Source organism: Leuciscus leuciscus (assembly GCF_965113295.1).
Source record: "Leuciscus leuciscus genome assembly, chromosome: 24".
Classification (NCBI taxonomy): domain Eukaryota; kingdom Metazoa; phylum Chordata; class Actinopteri; order Cypriniformes; family Leuciscidae; genus Leuciscus; species Leuciscus leuciscus.
In genome coordinates, this window is record NC_138723.1 from 21,142,765 (window position 1) to 21,166,150 (window position 23,386).

Below are 23,386 nucleotides of genomic sequence, written 5' to 3' on the forward strand. Positions count from 1 at the left end.
TGAGCTGCCCTGAACTCAGAATATGCTTACGTGCCATGTCTAAATACAAAACACAGTCAAAGGAATATGCAATATCGACATAATGGGAGACTGCATGGGGAACTGTTCTACACAGACCATGAAAACAGTCACGAAAGCAGCTGGGTGGGGGGGGGATATGACGAGGATAGATTGGTGGTGAGCACTATTTTTGGACATTATAACAAATGAGAGATCACAGGAAAGTATTCGAATATGAGCCACTCTCACATAAGCACAACAGTGCGAAAGGTTGGAGCATGTGCACTGCACACAAGGTCATGTTTCCGACTGTTAGTGAGTACTTTTGTAGTACAGAGCCTCAAAAGGGTCATGGTGATGTGAAAAAAATTATATTTTGGAGGAGAATTATAAATAGGAGCTATGATGAAATATCACATTTCAATGCTTTTGTGCTTGGACTTGTAAAATTTTGCGTTCTTGCGCAAATAGTTTTTCATAACACTGAAAAACTCTGTTCATTTGCAAAACTTTTAATATGACATGGGAGGAAAAGGTATATGCTTTTGCGAGTGAATGCAAAGTTTCTCGGGGGAACGCCTGCGGGGGGAACACAAAAGTTTTGGGAGTGAACATCAAATCACCATGTCACCCTTATGGCCCGGTAGCATAGCAAGCTGATAAATAAATAAATAAATACTTTCAGCAAATTGGCTCAATTCTTAATTTTAGTTAATAATTTTTTTTATTATAAATTAAATTATTACTAATTAATAAATTAATAACTAATGATTTTATTTTTTACAATGGAAATTAATCAACGGCACGCTGAACTTATTTAAACTGGACAATGACTTTCTTCTAAATCTGCTGTACAGCCAAAACAATCTTTGTTGCATTAATTTCCTGTTATCACTGTAAAGCTGCTTTGAAACAATCTGTATTGTAAAAAGCACTATATAAATAAAGCTGACTTTATTTTATTTTAACTTTTTTATTACTGAATATTTACAAAATATCTGAAGAATACATTCTACAGTTTTAATCAAATTTATTAAAATAAAAACTGTGAATTGCATGCTCAATATCAAACTTTTTGCTGTGAAACTTATCAAAAATGGATATTGGTTTTGATTCTGGTATTGATATTGATTACTAAAAATCTTGTGATTCGTGACAACACCCGTAATCCAAAACCACATTACCATCTTCATCGATAAATGTTTATCAATGCATACTAGAACTCTCTGCTCTGGAAGTGTTGATGATACACAAAGCCTCTCGTCTTTTTTGGTCTTTGTCTGCGAGACACAGAAGAACACCTCAGCCCTCATAACCTCAATAATGCATGAAATGCGCTGCAGCCCGCAGACTGAGCTCTCCGAATGCTTTAAGTATTTATCGCGAACAGAACGCTATCAGAGCCGTTTCTAAATGGGCCTTTCCTGCCAGCTCTTTTTCGATTATGTTCGTGAGGATGAATGACCACCTCAACGTTGCTGTTTTTGTTGAAACGCGGAAAAGAACCTGCAGTGCACCTGCCCAGCTATGTCTATATCCTAGTGACAGAGCTGCAAGAACAATTAAGCCCATCGACGCTAAATTAATCTGAGCGCATCTGTGAATGGCTGATAATCTCTGTGACCTATTGAGAGTTATTACCACTATGACTAGCAGAAAAACAACCTCACCCAAGATGGAGGAGGGCTAGTGGTCGAACATAATAGCTGAAATAATGCAGTTTTTACAATGGAACCAAAAGGTAATGGTACCTAAAACGTGGAACAGAAAAGATGATATTTTGAAGAATGTCTCAAACAATGAATTTCAATAGGGTCCAATGTAGTTTTGGATCCCAACATTCTTCAAAATATCTTCATTTGTGTTTCACTGAAGAAAGCCAGTGATGAAGGTTTAGAAAAGACATGAGGACAAGCTCTCGAGGATCAAACCTCCCTTTCCATCCAGCACAAATGAAGTAGAGGAGATGTAGATGAGAAAAGCAGTGAGGAAATCAATCCATGCTTGTTTTCTTAAATTTGTTTTCCATTTCAAAGGCTGGTTTGCAGTTTCAGCAACCCTCTCGTCTCAATAACATCGGTCTGAATGGGATAGAGGGAGCACAAGAGGGCAAGAAAGAAGAGAAATAAAGAGGCGGAGAGCAGGAGAGAGGGGTCCCCCTCTGTGTTGGCCGGCTTCCAGTGAAAGCTGTTCAAAACATGGGAAACATGGTGTCACAGCGCAGTCCAATCAGCTCGTCTGGCCTGCGGTTTTCCCAGCGAGTACCGTCATGAGCGCTCTTCTCCTTCTACGGGTCCGCTTTCACTACCATGCCTCCGGGAACAACAAACTCACGCTGCCAAAGCACGACCACACACGCGCAAACACACACACAATGGCAGATGCAAACGCATACACGCTCTCGTGAATGCACAAGTACTACCCTCCTACTTTTTCTTAGGCCAGACTTTGCCAAAAACGTCAGTTGGATTAGTCAGCAAAGCAGTGCATGATGACTCTCACTGGCTGGACATGACATCGCCAGACACACGAAGACACCAAAGGCTAATAACTAAGACAGAGAAAAAGTCAATATATAGGCTATATTAATCGTTCACATCACTTATATCAGATTATCATTCAAATATTGTATATGCACGCCACGGTTAGGCTACTTCCTGGTTTTTGATAAGCCATCTCAGGGATTTTTGGTCAGCTGTCAAGGGGTCATTCTTGCTGCCTTCAAGATCTGCCTTGGTTCAACATAGGGCTGGACGATTTTGGCTAAAATCATAATCGCAATTAATCAAACAAGTTACCTCGATTACGATTATTGAACGATTTTTTTTATTTTTTATTCCTATGTCACTGGCAAGGCTTATACTGTAAATACGTTCACGGTTATTTTTTCTAATGAAAGAGTTAGGGATGTCCCGATACCACTTTTTCACTTCCGATACGATACCGATGCCGCAGCTTTGGCTATTTGCCGATACCGATATCAATCCGATATCTTTATTTTATTCTTGAACTAATACTACTAATAATAAAATATATGGAAGCACTTTCCTCAATTAGCCACATAAAAACATCTCACTCAAATGGAGAACAAATACTTCTCCAGTATATCCACAACAACAGTTGATAATGAAAGACTGCCACCCTTTATTCAAAAGACCTTGAGATATGTTTGGTAACCTGAATGAATTTAAAATTAATTTGCTATATTTCAGATCAATATATTTGTTTCCTTAAAATTTAAATTAACTTTAACTTCTCATCTGAATTATAAATAATTTATTTCTGTATAAAATAATACTACCATTAAAAACATTTGATTAGATTTTTTAATCAATGTAGAATGTGTAACTTAAAAATAAAAAGATTACTGCTCTGTTTTAGGACAAGAAATGAAAACCAATGCAATATGATGAATGTCCAAAAGATGAGATCATTTTTGCTTTTTGATAATTAGATTTTTTTTAAATTACACAGTGTGTGTGTGTGATTTTGGTTGGGTGACAGTTGTAGGTTACAGTTTGACAAGAGTTTACAGTTTGACAAAAGCACAATGTTTTACACAAATATAAGTAGGCTGAACACTTTGCAGTTTTAATGATGTCCTGTATGAACAAATTGACGTTGATGTTATAATGACGAATGATGTTTTTATGTTTCCACTGTTCGATCGCGCCCGTGCCTCTCTCTCTCTGACACACACATTCCAGCATTGCAATCTTGACATCGCAGCCTGTTCATTATGCTGCGTTCACACCAAACGCGAATATAGCGTCAAATTCGCGTCTAGTTCTACGCTTAAACATTTTGAATCCATTCGCGCGTCCAAACCAAAGCGAATAAGACGCGCGTAAGCGAGCGTTTGAAGCGAAATAGACGCGCGTTCAGGGACGGGGCGGAGTCAAGTGACTACACACGCGGTAATATGTTTTAAGGGGAAAGTACACACACAGTAGGCGGAAATATTAATAGGATTAAAAAACCGAAATAACCGACTTAGTAAAATTACGTCGGTTACAGGCTCTGAATTTCGGTTTCGATTACTTTTCGATTAATCATCCAGCCCTAGTTCAACATTTTAATTAATTCTCATTTTGATGAATAGATATCGATTCTTAAATCCAAGAACTGATATTTTAGTCTATGCTCTTTTCAATTTCAGTACAAAAAGTTTGTAGTGTGACTGCCTCCCATCCAATATATCGCAATAAGCTTTGTGCTTTGTTACTTTTGATATGAAACAAAGTCTCCGCTTTCGAACTATAAATAGCTTTTTGGCGCTTTTTAATGTGGTGTGACAAATCGCTGTCGTTCAGCACACGTGAACTGATCATCTCTTCCTCTTTACTACTAGTTAGTGCAGGAAATAAACGTGAATGAACATCAGAAGGTATGTTGAAAGATATAGAACGACCTTACTGAAATGTAATCGCTTAATCTGAGTGTTAAGAAGGCTAAATTTACTTTGTGTCTGATGTAGCGGCCTGCCAATTATCAATAAAGAAAAACAAGATATCCTGGGAATATGGCAATCGCATTTTACAAGTGAACCAATTTAAAATAACAATACAGACGTATGAGTGGAGAATCACAACTTTTAAACAGAAAGATTAACATCTCGTGTAGAAACAGATGATACATTTTATGCATGATCCATTTCTTTCAATGTTGGTAATCGGCTGGGAAAGTGAAAACTGATGGTACAATTTAATTTTGCTGAGGAGGAACCGAGGGATGCAACAGTGCTCAGCTGTTGTTAAAAACGCTGAAGTTTAAACATACGTTTAATCTCTTTTTACATTTGAACAACCAAATTAATGCTAGGCCTGACTATTTAACTGACTATATTCTGATTATAAACTATTACAATATCGATGCTGTTAAAGCTACCTCAGAAAACTGAAGATACCACACCAACAAGTGACGTTTCCCTGCAAGTTTTCTAGCTGGCTGATATTATTGCGGAAGTTCATAAGAATGTTCTGTGCATATAGCGGATTTTAAACCTTGATCATGTGAATGTGCCCTCCTCAATATAAGAAACAACATTCCAGTGATTCTGAACTTGTTTGAACTTCCTGGATAAGGCAGATTGCTATCAGACATTTCTGGATCGATCCTCTAATTTGGAATTAGCATGAGATCAGTAGTTTAAATCTTGGAACAATACCAGCAGCATAAAGTGCAGAACATATTTCCCAGAGACTTGAACTGATGACTCAGACACCAGCAATAGTTACAGACCGAAGAAACGTGAAACAAAACACGATGCTTCTACTCATCGACTCACCAACTCCCATTTTTTTCCCCCTTCTATCTCTGGCCTCGGATGCAGGTCGTGTAAATCCATAATTCGCACATTCCAGCGTGACAGATAATGCATCTCTCCATAATGGAGGTCTTGGATGCATTTGGAACGAGTATCTGTGTGCGGATGTGTGTTTAACAGAGATAATACCTCAGTGTAAGTGAAAGTCCTGGATTAAAAGAGAATATACGCCACCTGATTGCTCGCAAAGATAAAGCAGACCGTTAAATGAGGGATTGAGATGTTTTAGGTGGGCTGAGTTCTCAAATCATACCATCAGCACTGGATGTTCTGTCTTGTTAAGATCAGAATTTTTTCTTCTTTTTATTTTTTCAAATGCCAGCGGTTCTTATTTAAACAAAACAACGTGCTTATATATATATATATATATATATATATATATATATATATATATTTACATTTACATTTATTCATTTAGCTGACGCTTTTTATCCAAAGCGACTTACAATTGCTATATATGTCAGAGGTCGCACGCCTCTGGAGCAACTAGGGGTTAAGTGTCTTGCTCAGGGACACATTGGTGTCTCACAGTGGATTCGAACCCGGGTCTCTCACACCAAAGGCATGTGTCTTATCCATTGCGCCACCACCACCACCACCACCCCTGGTATATATATATATATATATATATATATATATATATATATATATATATATATATATAGAGAGAGAGAGAGAGAGAGAGAGAGAGAGAGAGAGAGAGAGAGAGAGAGAGAGAGAGAGAGAGATAGAGAGAGATAGAGAGAGATAGAGAGAGATAGAGAGAGATAGAGATAGAGATAGAGATAGAGATAGAGATAGATAGATAGAACAAAAAGAAATGTTTACATTTTCGTTTTATAATATATATTTTATTTAACATTGTGCAATGATTTTGTTCACAAATAAAACTAGGAATGTGTATTAAAGTAAACAGGGTCAATATTGATTTCATGTTGCCTCTGTACGAAATGCACAAAATGATAAAGAAAAAGTCTTGATATGCATCTACACCTGTAAAACAAAGCACAAGAAATACAGATATGATAAATCTTATGTAATAACTAAAACAAAATGCAAAAATCTATGGAAGACCGCAGTCAAAGCCCTTTTCAGTATGTCGATATTTATAGTGATTTGTTTCTGCGCGGAGAGGTTCAAGTCTGTTTAATTATGCTGTAACTCCCAGGACGCACAGCGGTCTTTTAAAAAGCATGTTGTTTGAAATATTCTCTGGATGATGGCCAGGGAAGCCATCAGTGTCAGATGTACGTATCGGCCTGCCAAAAGAAATAGTCCAGCTGAACTGAAGGCAAACACCTCAAACAATCCTGCACAAACTGATAACTATAACGTCACTGGGTAACTTTGAGAAATCGTACAAATAAAAGAGCAATTTGCCAAATTATGTTGATTTAAGGGGCGAGAAGAACAACCACAAAGGGTTGAGAAAAATCCCTTTTGACCACCTAGGATAAAAACGTTGCAAGTAGCACAATAACAGGATAAAATGTGATTGTGCCGATATAGGCCAGGTGTGATGTTCTCATAAATAAGCAAAAAAGGCTCCCCTGCTAGCCTGCTATTTTCATTCCCTCTTGCTGAAATTCATCTGACATATTCGGCCTTCTGATCTCCTCGGATCTGTCTCTGATATCCCATGGGACCGAGGAGAGCACATCCTCTGCCCGGCTGCTGTTAAGACTAATAACAACACCAACATCCCGCCAATCTCTCTTCACTGCAAGCTAGGCCAGCCAGGCAGGGGCCAACACACACACATGCAATAAAAACACACACACATCTGACCAAGTACAGTCCATTTTCAGACACTTCCTGCTAAAAATAATTACCCTCCTGGAGACAGAACCTCGCTGGAGGCTGCACAGACATTTTGTATAAAGAGAGAGAACAAGGGGATGAGGAAGTGCAGGAATTAAAGGGGCAGCGCGTGTACTGGACTAATCCAGAGATGTCATTGTCAGACTAAAAAGCAGAGTAAGGTTGTACCTTTTCCTATAGTAAACACATCATATGTAACAGAGAGAGTTTACAAATAATATGAATGGAAACTCAAGGTTGAGAGTTTTTTTTTTTTGTGCTATTTTAAGAAAATTACAAGCTGGATCCAAACTAACAAAATACCAATAACTATACCAATACCACTCTTTAGTTCATAAATTGCAAGAATGAGGAAGTTAAGATGGATATCTCCGATTTAAACATACTTTCCAAAAATGGTGATAACATTTTTTTACCATATTTTACATGAATATTTTACTTTGAATTGAATTGGTAACATTGTTTGGTTGAAACTAATTAAGACCTGATTGAAAACATAGGCTATCATCTTTTTGAGCCATTTCAGACTTAATACATAAATACATGGAATATCATTAAAAGCCTGGGAGGGAAATCTAAAAAAAATTAAATACTGAAATATATAATATAATTAAAATCTTTGGGAAAAAATCATGACCTACATTTGAAGAACCACCAATGTTTTGCATATGTACCATCAGCACTAACGATGGTGTTCATACCCCCGCGAACAAGCAAATTTGGAGGTCTGACCCCTCCCCAGACACCCCCCACCCCACCACCATCCCTGTAGCGATATTCAAGCATGAGCCATCGGCAGAACAAATCACCAGAGCAGCGCCGGGGTCACAGTTTCTTCACCCCCCCAACATGGAAATCCATGTCAGTCTCCCTCCCCATGGGCACCATTTGAAAGCTTAATATCGTTTTCCAGCCACTAACGGCATCTGGCTTCCATTTCCACTCCTCCTGGAGGTTTTCAGGTCACTAATAATAACTGTTTCAGGCAAAAGTGAAAGTTCAGCCAAAGTCTAGCTCCAAGCCAGATCAGGGAGCCCTGCTGCTGCTGAGTGTGAGGTGGAGCTGCCCGGTTCCCTAGGCACCGAGGGCCCCCGCAGAGGATTTTGTTTTGTTTGGGTTTTTAAAGTGCTGAGCCCAGGCTGGCAAGGGACTTCTGGAGTAAAACCCAAAAGTGTGTATGTGTGCGAGTGCAAGGCAGAAGGGAAAAAGTGTAGACAGGAGGCTAAAGGGTCTCCTGATTATTTCCCATTCTCACAGAGCACTTAAACCACAGCTGGGTGCGAACTCTTCGCCATGGCTACCTGAGACTCTCCAAGAATAGTAATGGAGCAAGACGGCACTCAAAGTTCTGAGATGAACTTTTCCGGAAACTTTGAGGCATTCACAAAATGCCGTCTTTTCCCCCAACCGTCCAGACCTTCCTACTAGGGAAATGCGGAGAGTTGGTCTAAAATAAGTGAACCTCACCTCAGTTTGCCTGCGCTTTCTTAGACCAGACAATAACTGTGAGGAGCAAATTGAAGCGTAATGTTTATTTTCTCAGAAACGGCACTAAATTCTTCCGACCCAAAAAAAGTTCCTTGCTCTGAGCTTCAGTAACACTCTCTTCCCCTGTTCTGTGCTGAAACAGAAGAGGATCCAGAGAGATCTGGTTTATGTTCCCCTGTTATGAAGATTAACCTTCTTTATGGACACAATTACTCATCCATACAGGATAAGACTGCGGCTAAATTAGGAGCCACCATCATATCACATAATGTACTGAGCATCTGGGGCTCCTCAAGAATAAAAACTCCTCTAACGGTGTCCAATGAAAACTCCTGGTTTAACAGACACGCTATTCTCATAAGGTTATAAAGTCTAAGCAAGCTTACATAGAGCTTATGAAAATGAAAAAAACTTTATTTTAATATATATATATATATATATATATATATATATATATATATATATATATATATATATATATATATATACACACATACACACACACACACACAGTACTGTTCAAAAGTTTGAGGTCTGTAAGATTTCTTTTTATAAAGAAATTAATACTTTTATTCACCATGGACGCATTCAATTAATCAAAAGTGACAGTAAATTAATCAGTCATTAATATTATAAAAGATTTTCTATTATAAATAAATATTGATGATAATAAGAAACGTTTCTAAAGTACCAAAAAAGCATATTAGAATGATTTCTGAAGGATCAATTCATGTGACGCTGAAGACTGGAGTAATGGATGCTGAAAATTCAGCTTTGCCATTACAGGAATAAATTACATTTTAAAAATAAGTGAAAATTGAAGTTAATTATATTTCACAATAGTACTGTTTTACTTATTTTTTTATCAAATAAAATGTAGCCTTCCTGAGTATAAAAAAAAAAACTGAAAAAGAAATATTTAGAAATGCATCTCGAAATGCCTGAATTTAATTTCATTCCGTTGTGCTTGGGCAAACTTTTCTTGAACGCATCTTCAACACACTCTTATGACAACTTATGCAAGAACTCGTTCAAGAAAGCGAAATTGTAAGATTATAACTTGAATGGTACGAAAAGTACCAAAAGTTGTATTTTTCCTATTACAATTTACAATTACAGTTAGATATGGGTCGTACGGTTTTGTACAGCACAACACATGCAATGTCTTATAGTTTTGTCATCTTATATGAATAATTAGCTTCTTAAAGGACAATTCCGGTATTTAACACTTTGAGTCTATTTTGTAGTTTGTTTTGGATGAACAAGAGTGGTGGACAAAGAAATTGACAATGGTTCCTGTCTCGACTTTGACTATTTTAGAATTGCCTTAAAACATCCCTTAATGTCCGTTTTCAAAACTGTTTAACTCACCGAGTGGTTAGTGGTGTTCGTTGATGTTCCAAAACAAGTAGCGTAGAGAAATACAGTTTCTGTCGTGTTTTATTTGGCATTTTGTAAAATCCCATTGATTTCCGTTGGAGGACTCATTGCTCGTGGATATTACTGCGCTACCGGAGACGGAAAGGGGGCTGTTTACATTTGGTTGTAGTCTTTTAGGTCTTTTCGCTCGGTTCTCTGACTCTCAGAAGGCTAGCGTGAGCAGAGCAACGGAAGTTGCGGAAGAGCGGAAGTTTATACGCGGTTGTGAGGTATCTGAAAAAATAGTTCCACTATAGAAAAATAAACGGATTGAAATCATACATTGCGCCGATATATTTGTTTTTAATCATCAACGAACACCACTAACCACTCGGTGAGTTGAACAGTTTTGAAAACGAACATTAAGGGATGTTTTAAGGACATGTTTGTGCATGGCCATAGACTCCCATTCTAAAGCGGTCATGGGCAATTCTAAAATAGTCAAAAAGTCGAGACAGGAACCATTGTCAAAATTTATTTGTCCACCACTCTTGTTCATCCAAATCAAACTACAAAATAGACTCAAAGTGTTAAATACCGGAATTGTCTTTTAAGAAACCGGGTTTACATTTAAAAAATAAATAAAATTTAAGTTGTGGGTCAGGTGGCCCCTAAACAGCCTAATTATTCGCTATCTACCCTCCCCCTCCCCCCTCCTAATTTAAACATTCTACATTAAATATCTTCTTTTGTATTCCACAGGGGAAAAAGCCAGGTTTGGAAGGATAAGTATGAGATGAAAGAATATTCAACTCTCCTTTAAGAACAATTCATTTACTAGTTTTTTTTTATGTACTTTTGCACATGCCTAAACCTCCAAAGTCAATAGGCCACAAGGCCTCAAAGCAACTTTATACAAACTACTTTTTAAAATGATGATTACAAACCTTTACATTAAACAAATTAAGTAAATGCACCAGAACAAAACGTATGAAGGTTGCTGTGCATGTGCCCTTCCTTCCAGTTCTTATTGAGGAAGGCTATTTATATCTCTAGGATTACGCACACAGCACAAGGTTAAAAAAAAAAATTGGCATTGGAGTCTGGAGTGGAACTGTTTCTAGGTCTGCTGGTTAATCCATTCATTTAGTAACAAAAACACCTGTTTGTGCTTGAGACAGCAAAGTTAAACAACAGTCCAGATGTCTCTCGACTGAAAGCACTCAAAGGAAGTCGCCATGCAAGACCAGTGGACAAAAGAGTGTGTCACCTTACGACAGGTATCCTGATACAGCCATAGCACTTTCTCAGTTGGCAATCAAACCAAGGCTACATGCCAACCAGAGAGAGTCTGAATGAGAAACGACAGAATTAAAAAAAGAGTTCAAATCGAAAAAGAGCTTGGGTCGTCCCGCAAAAGGGTTGGCATCTTATGTAACCCAACACTTATGTGATTCATCCTTCTTGTGGACACAAAAGCTGCAAAAGTCCAACTCTTCCCGCAAACAGTCATCAACGTCAACAATCCGCAAACCTCCGACTGCACAAAAACTCTGGGCTGCTGTCAGAAATACCAACTGGCAACGCGAAACACAGACCACAGCTGACCTACTTATTCACACCTGATTATGCTGGCACACTACACACGATGCAATATGGCGCTACATCCTCTGGCCCATGCCACGGTCAGCAACAACGCAGGGCTGTTTCAGCAGTCTGAGTACATTTACAGCTGACGGCCGCTGATGGAAACTCCAGCTTTTCAATCATCTCTCGCAGTGAGCGGTAAGAAAACGAGAGAGGGAAGGAGAGCGAGAGAGATAAAGGGAGAAAGAGAGGTGCGCGCCTCCTCCTCGCCTCAGCTGAAATGGACTGTTCATAGCCCCCTAAGAGCTGGGCTTTTATCAAACATGGCATGTGAGTGAGATTCCAGTCTCTCGAGTCTCCCACACATTAACAGTTCCGACTGCGAGTCTTCGGCCTCTGCCGCCGTGTGCGATCGATACCCTGATATTTAAAGAGCAAATACAATCTCTATTTTTCAAACAAAATCTCGCCCAGTAAATTATCGAGCGAGGGACGATGTCTGCCTGCTGCTTGGATCGAATACAAGATCATGACGAGTCATTTTGTGTTTTGTGTTGGATACATAGTGGTTTGGCTTCACTGTTAGCTATAGTTTTACCAATAACTCGTGGTTGAGATGAATATGTAACGGTGTTTGCAAACCATTTTAGTTATGAAATGCAACATATTTTGAAGATAACAAAATTGCAGTGTAGGGAAGGAAAAGTGACAGGTGGCATCAGTTCTGAGCGTTAGCTAATAGTTTCATCAATAGGCTAGTTTGTGGTTGACGTCAACAAGAAACAATTTTAGTTATCTGATATGGCACAATTTCTAGGATAATAAAATATTCAATGATTTAGGATGAGAAAAATGACAGTTTGGTGGCGTCAGTTTAGAGATGGAAGACAAACATTTGTATCTTTGGAATAACTTGCATTCATCACCCACAAAAAGACCTGGAACTATTATTTATAAAGTAAATGCAGTCAATTTTGATTTCATGTTGATTTTGAGGAGGCAAAGTCGCCAATAACTAGCAGTCAGGTTTAGCGCTAGCTAGTTTCACCAATAATTTGTGTTCAAAAACCTTTTAACTTCTGTAATGAGATATTTCTGAGGGGAACAAATACAAAAAAATGATCTAGAGTGGCATTTTATTCAATAGGCATTGATTGAAACAAGCAAAGTTTGTGAAAAGTCATGTCAGACTCAGAGCCAATTATTGTACTTTTCAATCATTTAGATTTCATATTAACTTAAGAATCCAAAGTGGGCGATAACTATCAAACCTTGCTTCGTGGCTAGCAAAGTTTGAATCGTTCACCACTCGTCCAAAATGAAATTTGCATAGAAATCCAAATTATAGTAAATCAAGGGTTGCTGTAAGCTGCATATTGACCACCGGCGACTACAGAAGACAACAACGAGATGAAAAAAGCATCCAGACACAAAAAAGATGCACCTCATTAGTTTTATGCACAGTAAAGTCACAGGCTTTGTCAAGGCCTTTGATCTCAGCGGTTGTGATTTTTTAAACATATCTGCAGCAAATTAGTGTGGCGCGGCAGAGCCTCGAAATGGCAGCGAAGACTGGAAATAAAAACATGCTCTTCTCATCACAGAGTTGCTGAATCTTGCATGAAAACAATAGATCGGGTTGCAGCGTGAAGCGTTCAAAGATGCAATCACAACAAATGGTCCAGCTAGGTTTAAAATGGCTGCTTATGACAGACTCTAAACCTATAACCTGCATAAAAGCACTGGAAAACAATGAGAACAACAGTCATAATTTGGTTTTAATGACTACATTAAACAATCTAAATGACATGGAACAGAAAACATGGAACAAAGAGTAATGATTTTTAAAGAAGTATAAAATCTGTTTTGAGTGACAATATACAAAAAGACCATTTGGACTAAACTTCCCTTTAAGTATCTCACTTTATCTCTCTCTCTCTCCTTCGCTCAGGAAAGAGGGCAATCGGAGCAGATCTCTTTCCCATGGCTCTTAATTCAGAACTACTTCCCTCAAACTCTTTCCAGATGTTTCTGAACAGAAGCAAATAAAACGCTGTTCTAACCTTTTTCCACAGTCTATCACAGTAATAACCTGACGCATTGTTTTAACACTATTTTACATAAATATTATTCAGCAGTTCATTTTTCCCCATTCAGGGCTTTAAGTGGTTTTTGAACAGGCACCAGGAAACAAATGTTAAAGCCCTAAAAGGAAGTGTAGTTTTCTAACAAATGTAAACATTTGTTTACAGTTTTCATGTTACAATTTGTGATTGTACAGCTTTAAAGTCAAGACAAACTGCAATTTCAACCCATTTTACTTCCTTAATCTGACACATTTCCCAATTAAACTGGATATCCAACAATAAAAACTGGAGGTCAGAACTTTTTATCCATGATGAATTGATTAGATCATAAAAAAATTGGCCTTATTTACGCTATTAGAATAAAGCCAGATCGAATGTGAGTTTGCTAAAACAATAGTTCGAGTTTGCCTAGCCATTTGGCTAATAGTTAACATGATCAAATAGCCAGAGCTGTGATGTCAGCAGCAGCAAAGGAAAATTGTTCCAGAGGAAAGCTCATTTAAAACATTTTGAAGAAAGGTTTTTTTATGTTGGCTTAAAACAAAGTTTAATACAGAAAAAGACCATTATAGTGCCATTAAACTTTAGTTGTCTTCTGCAATTGACTCTTTTTCTCAATTCAGTTGCTGTAAAACAAATCAGAAGCGTTAAATTCCTTCAAACTAAAAGAATTTCCAGAGTGCACAGGCATGTAGACCAAACACGCCATAAAGTACGATCGAAAGGAAGCGAGAAAGAGAGAAAAAGAGAGGAAGAGAGAAGGGGTGGGAGGGGCGAGCGCTCTCATCCCCTCCTCCAACTTGGGTTCTATTTGAAATGGACGGCTAATTATGCTGGTGGCGTCAGAGTTCTGGCTTCCCTGTGTGGGGCGGGAGGGGAGCGGCCCCCCTGTGAAACCCCAGCCCTCAGACACAGCGAAAGGGGGCAGTCAGTGAGGTAATGACCGTGTGTATGAGCGTCTGAGAGAGGGTGACGGAGAGAGAAAGAGAGAAAGAGTGTGCTGGCACATGGCCTCCCCCCCTGATTCCCATGGCCACTGAATTCTTCCTGCCATCTTTATCTCCAGCAACCGAGTGCAGACCGATCAGCAAATGAAAGAGGGGTCAACACGCACACAACAGCCTATAAAAAGCACTCCCTTAAACACTTTTATTAACTATTTGGCCACTTCATATTACATAGTCCAGTAAAAAAAACATCTATGTAAGCACGTATACATCTATAAATATATTTAAGCACACCCAGTTTCATTTTATACACAAGTTATACATTGGGGGCAGGTGAACTGCCTTAGGAACGGTTCGATTCCCTCTTTAGACCGAATAAAAATACATCATCATCAAGTTTATCACACAAGAACAGAGTTCCCTTTAAAGGAGCTTTACTCGGGCCACCATCGCTAGCCTGCGATGATCATATGAGATGGTAGACAACTACACAAAGAGAACAAACTCTTCTTATTTTAGATTGCAGCACCTAATAGAGTAGGTAATTCAAATACTGTAGGATTATCAGCGTCTGGGCTGATCTGGTACTAGAACAAAGGTGCTCAAGGACTGGATCTGAAATCACTAACCTATTCTTTTCAGTGACAAACTACGTTTTTTTAATAACCAAAGCGCAAGGCAACAGACTGAATCTCCTGTCACAACACAGCAAAGGAAATCGTAATGTGAAATCACTTTGCAGACAACTTAATACTGTGCATGTAATATTCCTCAGGTCTTTACGAATATGAAAAGGCTATTAATGTACACAAATCACACTTCAGTCCAATTTAACCCGAGTGATATATGTTTTTTGGGTCCCACATTATATTAAGGCCCTGTCCCAAACACTTGCGGTCTTGTGGAATTACAATGGCCGCTGTATGAGGTGTCCGTTAAGTCCACAAGAAATGTCCCATTTGTCATTTTAGGTTTCAGAATGTTGCTTGCGAGCGCCCACCATCCAGCCGATATGCACCCTCGATGCACACTTTTGGTGAGCTTAACAACAGACTTCTACCTACTAAAGTATGGACGTTTGCGAGAGCTCAGGGTTCCATTTAGGACAGGGCTTAAGTGTCTTTAACTATGTACTAACATTTAAATTAATCAGTTGATACAATGCATTTATTGTGTAAACATGTTTTTACATTGCACTTACATTTGAAAAATACCTGGGTAATACTTTATTTTACAGTGTCCTCGTTACATGTAACATGTACTTACTTTATTAAAAACAGTAAATGATGAATAATTACATGTAACTAGCCACAAACTAAACCCTAAACCTAACCCTAAAGTAAGTACGTATGTAGATACTTATAAATATATAAGATACTTATATAAATGTTTTATTACACTGTAACACGAACACCTTAAAATAAAGTGTAACTAACCAACACAAAATTTACAGCTGTAATTAATATCTGTAATTATACCTAGTTTGTGTCAATACTACATTGTATGTTCATGCAAAACAGGACTGTAAATAAAGTGCTACCATTACTTCTATAATTACACTGTTGTTATACCAACCCTTAAACCTAACCATACCACCAAACCTGTCCTTAACCTTACCCGTGTCCCACCTCAAGAGCAGCAAGTGCTTTTGCAATACAACATGAATAAAAAAAGTACACTGTTGTATCTAAAAAAAAAATTATGCAAGTACCTAATATAAAGTAACTTTTTTCTCAAGTGCATATCAAGACACTCAAAGAGCCTTGTAGAATTTATTATGCGTCTAAATTGTGAAATTAGACAAATACAAGAGTCAATTGAAGTGCTTTACTTTGAGGCTAAATATGGAGAGGCCACATGCAAATATGTGTGTTGTTTTGGGGCCTCATATAGTTGGCTTGGTTTTGAAGTGGTCAGGATCTGAGTCTGTGTGAATGTGTGGGGTGGGCTCCACAGAGACGCTGTTGTTCTATTCATCTTTCATGTCAGCATTAAAACCATGCCTAAAAGTAGTTTATCCGCATTTTCGCAGACACGTGGCGACATTCCTGCTTACTTTTTAGGGACTTTCCCGTGTCTTTCGAATCCAGTCAGGTGTCAGTCAGACAGTTATTACCAAAACCTCAAGTCAAAATACCGGTGCTCAATTCAATAAGTGATGTTTGTGGGGGTTTTATTAAAAATACTCCTATTGCAAGTGATGAATCTCCTCAAAAATATTCAGTCACACTTTAATTTAGGGTCCATTTCTCACAATTAACTAACTACTAAAGGGGTCCTATTATGCTTTTCCACTTTTTCCACTTTAGTTAGTGTGTAAGGTTGCTGTTTGAGCATAAAAAAGATCTGCAAGGTTACAAAGCTCAAAGTTTTATTGAACAGAATCCCCTTTTCAAGAACTACAACGAACGGCTCGTTTGGACTACAACGTATTTAAATAATCCCCGCCCAGGAAATACGCAAAAAATGGGACACGGCCTGGTTGAGCTGCATTAGAGAAGACAGTGTTGTCGCTAAGTCAAAAAGACCATTTTTTCCAAAACATTTACAAAACTCTTTTTTTTTGACATTCCTAATGCTGACGAACTTAAGAGTGGTTAAAACTTATTTTAAACACCGTTCCTGAACATTATAACCCCAATGTTTATCTGTGAGCTGCACATTTTATGGAGAACAGCTTGTTTTCTTTAGCTTTTGTAAACTCCCGCATTTGTAAGATGGTTCACCGCTCCTTAGGAAAATTAACTTTGGTTTTGTGATCGATTACTGTTTGCATTCCCATAGTTTTCCGACAAAAATCACGATTAAATGGTGGATAACGTCTTATCTATAATGTATTAAAACAAATATTTTTACAAAAATCATACCACTCTGAAACGTCCTGTGAAATCCGAGCTAACAAAGTCTGTGCATGAAATCCATTCTGCACAATCCTCTTGTTTGTTAACATTGTCAGGGTCTGAATCGGGCTTGAATTGGTTTGGAATTGACATCTTCCTCAATATTTACACTTGAGAAGAACTCACAGTTATGGAGGGGCGGGACATTTCCCAAACACGTGCTAAATGGTACCAATCACAACACACTGGGCCAGCTAACCGATCACAGCACATTTCGTATTTCGGAAGGAGGGGCTTCATAGTACACCCCAAAAATAAAATCAAGACTTCGTAAAAAGGGCATAATAGGAACCCTTTAACTACAATTTTTGCCTCAAACTCCTAATTACTGCTTATTAATAGTTAGTAAGGACGGTAGTTGTTAAGTTTAGGTATTGGTGTAGGATTAAGGGATGTAGAATATGGTCATGCAGAATAAAGCATTAATAAGTACTAATAAAGTCAATATCCTAGTAATAAGCATGCTAATAAGCAACTAATTAATAGTGAGAATTGGAACCTAAACAAAAGAGTTACCAAATATTAAAATGCAAATAGCATGCATCATTCATGTATGTCTCCTAATAATGAGTGTTTACCAAGATTTATCGAGTGATCAGTTAATTATCTAAATATTTCCATAAGAAACGCTGATGATAGCACAACTAATGTCTAACATCCAAACCTGCTGAAACTCTTCACAGGAATATGTAGAAGATCTCGAAGACACAGCCGTGCCAATCATAACGTAACCACAATATAACCAAAAATGCAACAGATTACACTCGTATGGTGTTTAGATACACAGTGTACCGCAGCCGGCCCATGTGCCCCTCATTAAAGATATCAAACACATTTTAAAGTCATCACAGGGCCCCAACGCAGGTCCAGACAAGAGAGTCTGCTCACATCTTGATGGTGGCAGTACTGCCTGCGTCAATCGCTAATCTCTCTGCGTTGACGCACGAAAACTCAGGACCACACACTAAGGGAGGTACACTTACACCTCACCTGCATCCACAGTCCTCAGAACCACGTGGTGACAGGAGGCAGCAGGTGACACCGACAAACAAAAAGTTCTGGATATACGAGACAAAAAGGTCTGCTTTGAGTCATACGTTTGGGGAAATTATAATTCAGATGACTTTCTTCCATTGTCTGGTGTGGTTTTTGCAGGGTAATCCGAGACATCTGATTCACATAGAGGCATTAATTAAGCTTAAATCAGTCGAGTTAATCAGAAAGAAAAAACAAGAAATAGATAAATAAAGTCATTTAAAACATAATGAAAAATAAGATTTAGAGGTCTGAATAAAAACACAAAAGTAGCACAAAAAAAAACAAGATAGCATCCATGACATCATCAATGCCTGAACTCGCTGATGCCAGTTCTTATCAGCCTGGGAGACAGATAGAAAGAGAGAGAGAGAGAGAGAGAGAGAGAGAGAGAGAGAGAGAGAGAGAGAGAGAAGGAAGGAGGGAGGCAGGGAGGGAGGGGAGGAAGAAGGGAGGGAGAGCACTGAAAATTTAGAGTCACCACATCAGAATATGCCTAGCTGTGTGTGTGGTCCCTTTATGTTCAAGAATATATGTCTGGAACCTAATTAAATAAATGATTTTCCTAGAACACAACAACATAATCAAACAGCAAAACATCTGACATGCAACGAGTCTGGCAATGTTTGACAATTACAGATTAATGTTACACAAAAGCTGAATAGCATCCCAGAACAGTGCAACACATGCATGCACATATAAAGTATTCTACATTCTGCTTGAATTTAGCAGGCTATTTTTGACCAAAAATAAAAATTAAAAATAAAAGCTTTTTTGTTAAAAATAAGCAAATTCTTAAACACTTATAACGCAGAAAATCTAGTCTACCCAAAGAGGTGGTTTACTTGTTACTATCGAGTTATATCGATTTTTACATGATACGTTATCGATTTTTAAATGCCTCGTGATGCTTGTGAAGATGTATAAATGGTTACTGGTAAGAGGAAATATAAAGTTCGATCGAAAAATAGGTCAGCGATTTCTTCAAGCTAAGCTTTGCGACCTCAGTTCATAAATACATAAACTCTTAATCAATAATTGATATAATCATGGGTCTATTGTTTATGCTTAACCAAACGCGACAAATGCACTTCATCCTCCAACAGCACGAACATTACAAATAACGAAAGAGTTCTGACTTTGACAACTAATCGATTTAAAAAAATAACAATAACAATATTATACCAAAACAAATGCAGAGCAAACCGACTCGTTACGTTCCACAAGCGTTAAAACGCTCGTTTGATCCATATTTATGTAGAACGACAGAACACAAGTTATATGTGAAGGAAAAAAAGACATAGCATTAATTTGTTTTGAAGAACTATTTAGTCGGACTTTGTAACTGAATAACGAAACAAACCTTATTTTCTAGTGTCCCACATCTATATTTCACAAAATCCTTCATCCGTTCGTGTTTGTTTATTGTTTTGTGTTTAATTGTTCCTGTCTGGCGCAGGTTTAGCAGCCAATTCCGTCTTCGATTTAAACTTAACTACTGAAGCTGAACTTTCAGTTTGCTAACTTTATAAACTTCTAGAGTCACACAAAAAGTGCTAGAAAACAATAAACGAGGTGAAATCTAAAAAGGAAGGCAGTCTAACACCTCTCTCGTTACTAAGCAATAACGTCTCGGTCCAGCACAGCGCCACCCGTGTAGCGCGACACACTTCTAAACACAAAATTATTTCAACAAACATACTATCTAAATCTCTTCAGCACAAACTATTCCCAAAACATCCCGGAGATGGAAAGGAGCAGGAAAGAATCGGGAAACCTTCGGGCTCCCATTGCCAAAGTGGCCGCATCCACCTTGACCGTGATGGTTGATCGATGGGAATTGAACAAAGAGGATCAATTTCCGATCAGCGCGAGAGCCGCTTTAATCAATGGGCACCGAACCCGGCGAAAGAGCCGAAGCGAGAGCGACGCGCCAGCCTCTCAGCGCGACGCTCCCCGGGACCGGCTTACCGGCACACACAGCGAATACAAAGCGAAAGAGAGCTGACCTGGAGCTGCTGCAAATCAAAGCGTTTCCAATATTGAAACATCGATCCCGCATTGGCCGCCATCTTGAGACATATTGAGACGGAATGAAAGGCTGATAGAGAGAGCGCGAGAGGGGCTGGAGTTCAGCGCGAGAGAGAGAGAGAGGCGGGGGAGCGCGCGCAAAACACGGAGCGGAGCAGATCGAACGGCGCGGGCGCGCGCGGAATGGAGTTATCGAACGAATGCCAACCTGCGATATTGAATAGGGCTACTGAAAACAATTATTGAGACCGTCCTAAATAAAAGGCAGAAAACGCGGGATGGAGTTTCCGTGTTCAATCGAGCCCCCCGTGGCGCAGGAGCGGGAGGGGGAGGCTGGATACGTTTTATCCTTTATAAGAAGAGAGTTTATACGGTTATTGATTTTTTTTTATCACTATAGATAGATATTGCGAGACACTGATCAGACCTGACGCGAGGAGAGCAACGCGAACGGAACCCGTAGCTTATGTGTTTTTATGCTTCTCATAGTCAAATCAAGAATCTGCTGGCCTGTTTTTTTGTATTCGCACACCTGATATATTGATTTTTGATTTAGTTTTTATCTTTAATCCCAGTGAAAATATATCTGATGTTCTTTTGTGTACGCAATTGTCTTATAATGTGTTTGCTGATTGTTGTCTAAATGTCCACTTACCCTCTGTTTTGTAGCCTACTCTAAAACCAATACATCTATTATATTGATTTTATGGGCAATCTTGCGTGAAGAATGTGGAAACGGCGATCGATAGCTTAAATAAAGAGAAACACAACCTAGCTCTTCTCCATATACATACTGCATAAAGCAATATGCATTTTAAATGGTAATGGACGGTGTTTAAGATGGAGGCATTAGATGGTTTGATGTTATATCATGAACCCTTGTCCGGTCGATTCCTGATGAATTGTAAATACTGCTTTTGAACTTGAACTTGGAGAGTAGCGCCCTCTATTGGGTGCATATAGTAGCGCGTCTCAACTCATTGTTCATGGGACATGGTGATGATCCAAACTAATCGTATTAATTGTTACAATTAGTGATGATAACCAATCGGTATTTAGCTGGGTTAATTCTTGGAAACTGATTACGCTGATTAGATAAATACATTATTTATTAAGTAAAATGTTATTATTATTATTATTATTCAATTAGGCCTACTGGTGATGAACAATCAAATTTAGCCAACGATTCTTGGCTAATTTATTATTTAAATAATAGCCTAGTAATAATTACTGTTGTTGTTGTTGTTATTTTATATATATACACTGCTCAAAAAAATTAAAGGAACACTTTGAAAACACATCAGATCTCAATGGGGAAAAATATCATGCTGGATATCTATACTAATATGGACTGGGTAATGTGTTATGAACGAAAGGATGCCACATCGTTTGATGGAAATGAAAATAATCAACCTACAGAGGATTGAATTCAAAGACACCCCGGAAATCTAAGTGAAAAAATGATGCAGCAGGCTTGTCAATTTTGCTGAAATTGCATTGCAGCAACTCAAAATGGTTCTCAGTAGTTTGTATGGCCCCCACGTGCTTGTATGCATGCCTGACAACGTCGGGACATGCTCCTACTGAGATGACGGATGGTGTCCTGGGGTATTTCCTCCCAGATTTGGACCAGCGCATCACTGAGCTCCTGGACAGTCTGAGGTGCAACCAGGTGATGTCAGATGGACCGAAACACAATGTCCCAGTGGTGTTCTATTGGATGTAGGTCAGGTGAGCGTGGTGGCCCTTCAATGGTATCATTCCTTCATCCTCGAGGAACTGCCTGCATGCTCTCGCCACATGAGGCCGGGCATTGTTGTGCACCAGGAGGAACCCAGGACCCACTGCACCAGCATAGGGTCTGACAATGGATCCAAGGATTTCATCCCGATACCTAATGGCAGTCAGGGTGCCATTGTCTAGCCTGCAGAGGTCTGTGCGTCCCTCCATGGATATGCCTCCCCAGACCCTCACTGACCCACCACCAAACCGGTCATGCTGAACGATGTTACAGGCAGCATAACATTCTCCACGGCTTCTCCAGACCCTTTCCTGTCTGTCACGTGCTCAGGGTGAACCTGCTCTCATTTGTGAAAACCACAGGGCACCAGTGGCGGACCTGCCAATTCTGGTGTTCAATGGGAAATGCCAATCGAGCTCCCTGGTGCTGGGCAGTGAGCACAGGGCCCACTAGAAGACGTCGGGCCCTCAGGCCACCCTCATGAAGTCTGTTTCTGATTGTTTGGTCAGAGACATTCACACCAGTGGCCTGCTGGAGGTCATTTTGTAGGGTTCTGGCAGTGCTCATCATGTTCCTCCTCGCACAAAGGAGCAGATACCGGTCCTGCTGATGGGTTAAGGACCTTCTACGGCCCTGTCCAGCTCTCCTAGAGTAGCTGTCTGTCTTCCTGGAATCTCCTCCATGCTCTTGAGACTGTGCTGGGAGACACAGCAAACCTTCTGGCAATGGCACGTATTGATGAGCCATCCTGAAGGAGCTGGACTGCCTGCGCAACCTCTGTAGGGTCCAGGTATCGCCTCATGCTACCAGTAGTGACACTGACCCTAGCCAAATGCAAAACTGGTGAAAAACAGTCTGAAAAGATGAGTAGGGAAAAAATGTCAGTGGCCTCCACCTGTAAAACCATTCCTGTTTTGGGGGTTGTCTCACTGTTGCCCATCTAGTGAACCTGCTGTTAATTTCATTAACACTAAAGCAGTTGAAACTGATTACCAACCCCCTCTGTTACTTAACTGACCAGATCAATATCCCAGGAGTTTAACTGACTTGATGCTATTCTCTGA

At 39.2% G+C, this 23,386-nt stretch overlaps 1 protein-coding gene across 7 annotated transcripts in view; it reads right to left on the minus strand.

Moving 5' to 3' along the window:
* The window catches only part of cux1a (cut-like homeobox 1a), a 123,041-nt gene extending 101,855 nt beyond the window's left edge, over nucleotides 1–21,186 (minus strand). For 3 of the 7 annotated variants that reach the window (XM_082158247.1, XM_082158246.1, XM_082158242.1), the window contains exon 1: nucleotides 20,560–21,184. In XM_082158247.1, coding sequence (XP_082014373.1) covers nucleotides 20,560–20,622 — 63 coding nt within the window. In that variant the 5' untranslated portion in view covers nucleotides 20,623–21,184. Of the gene's footprint in view, nucleotides 1–20,559 lie in introns of all 7 variants that reach the window. The other 4 variants (XM_082158244.1, XM_082158241.1, XM_082158245.1 and 1 more) reach the window with 2 other exon arrangements.
* Between the last annotated feature and the right edge of the window lie 2,200 nt (nucleotides 21,187–23,386).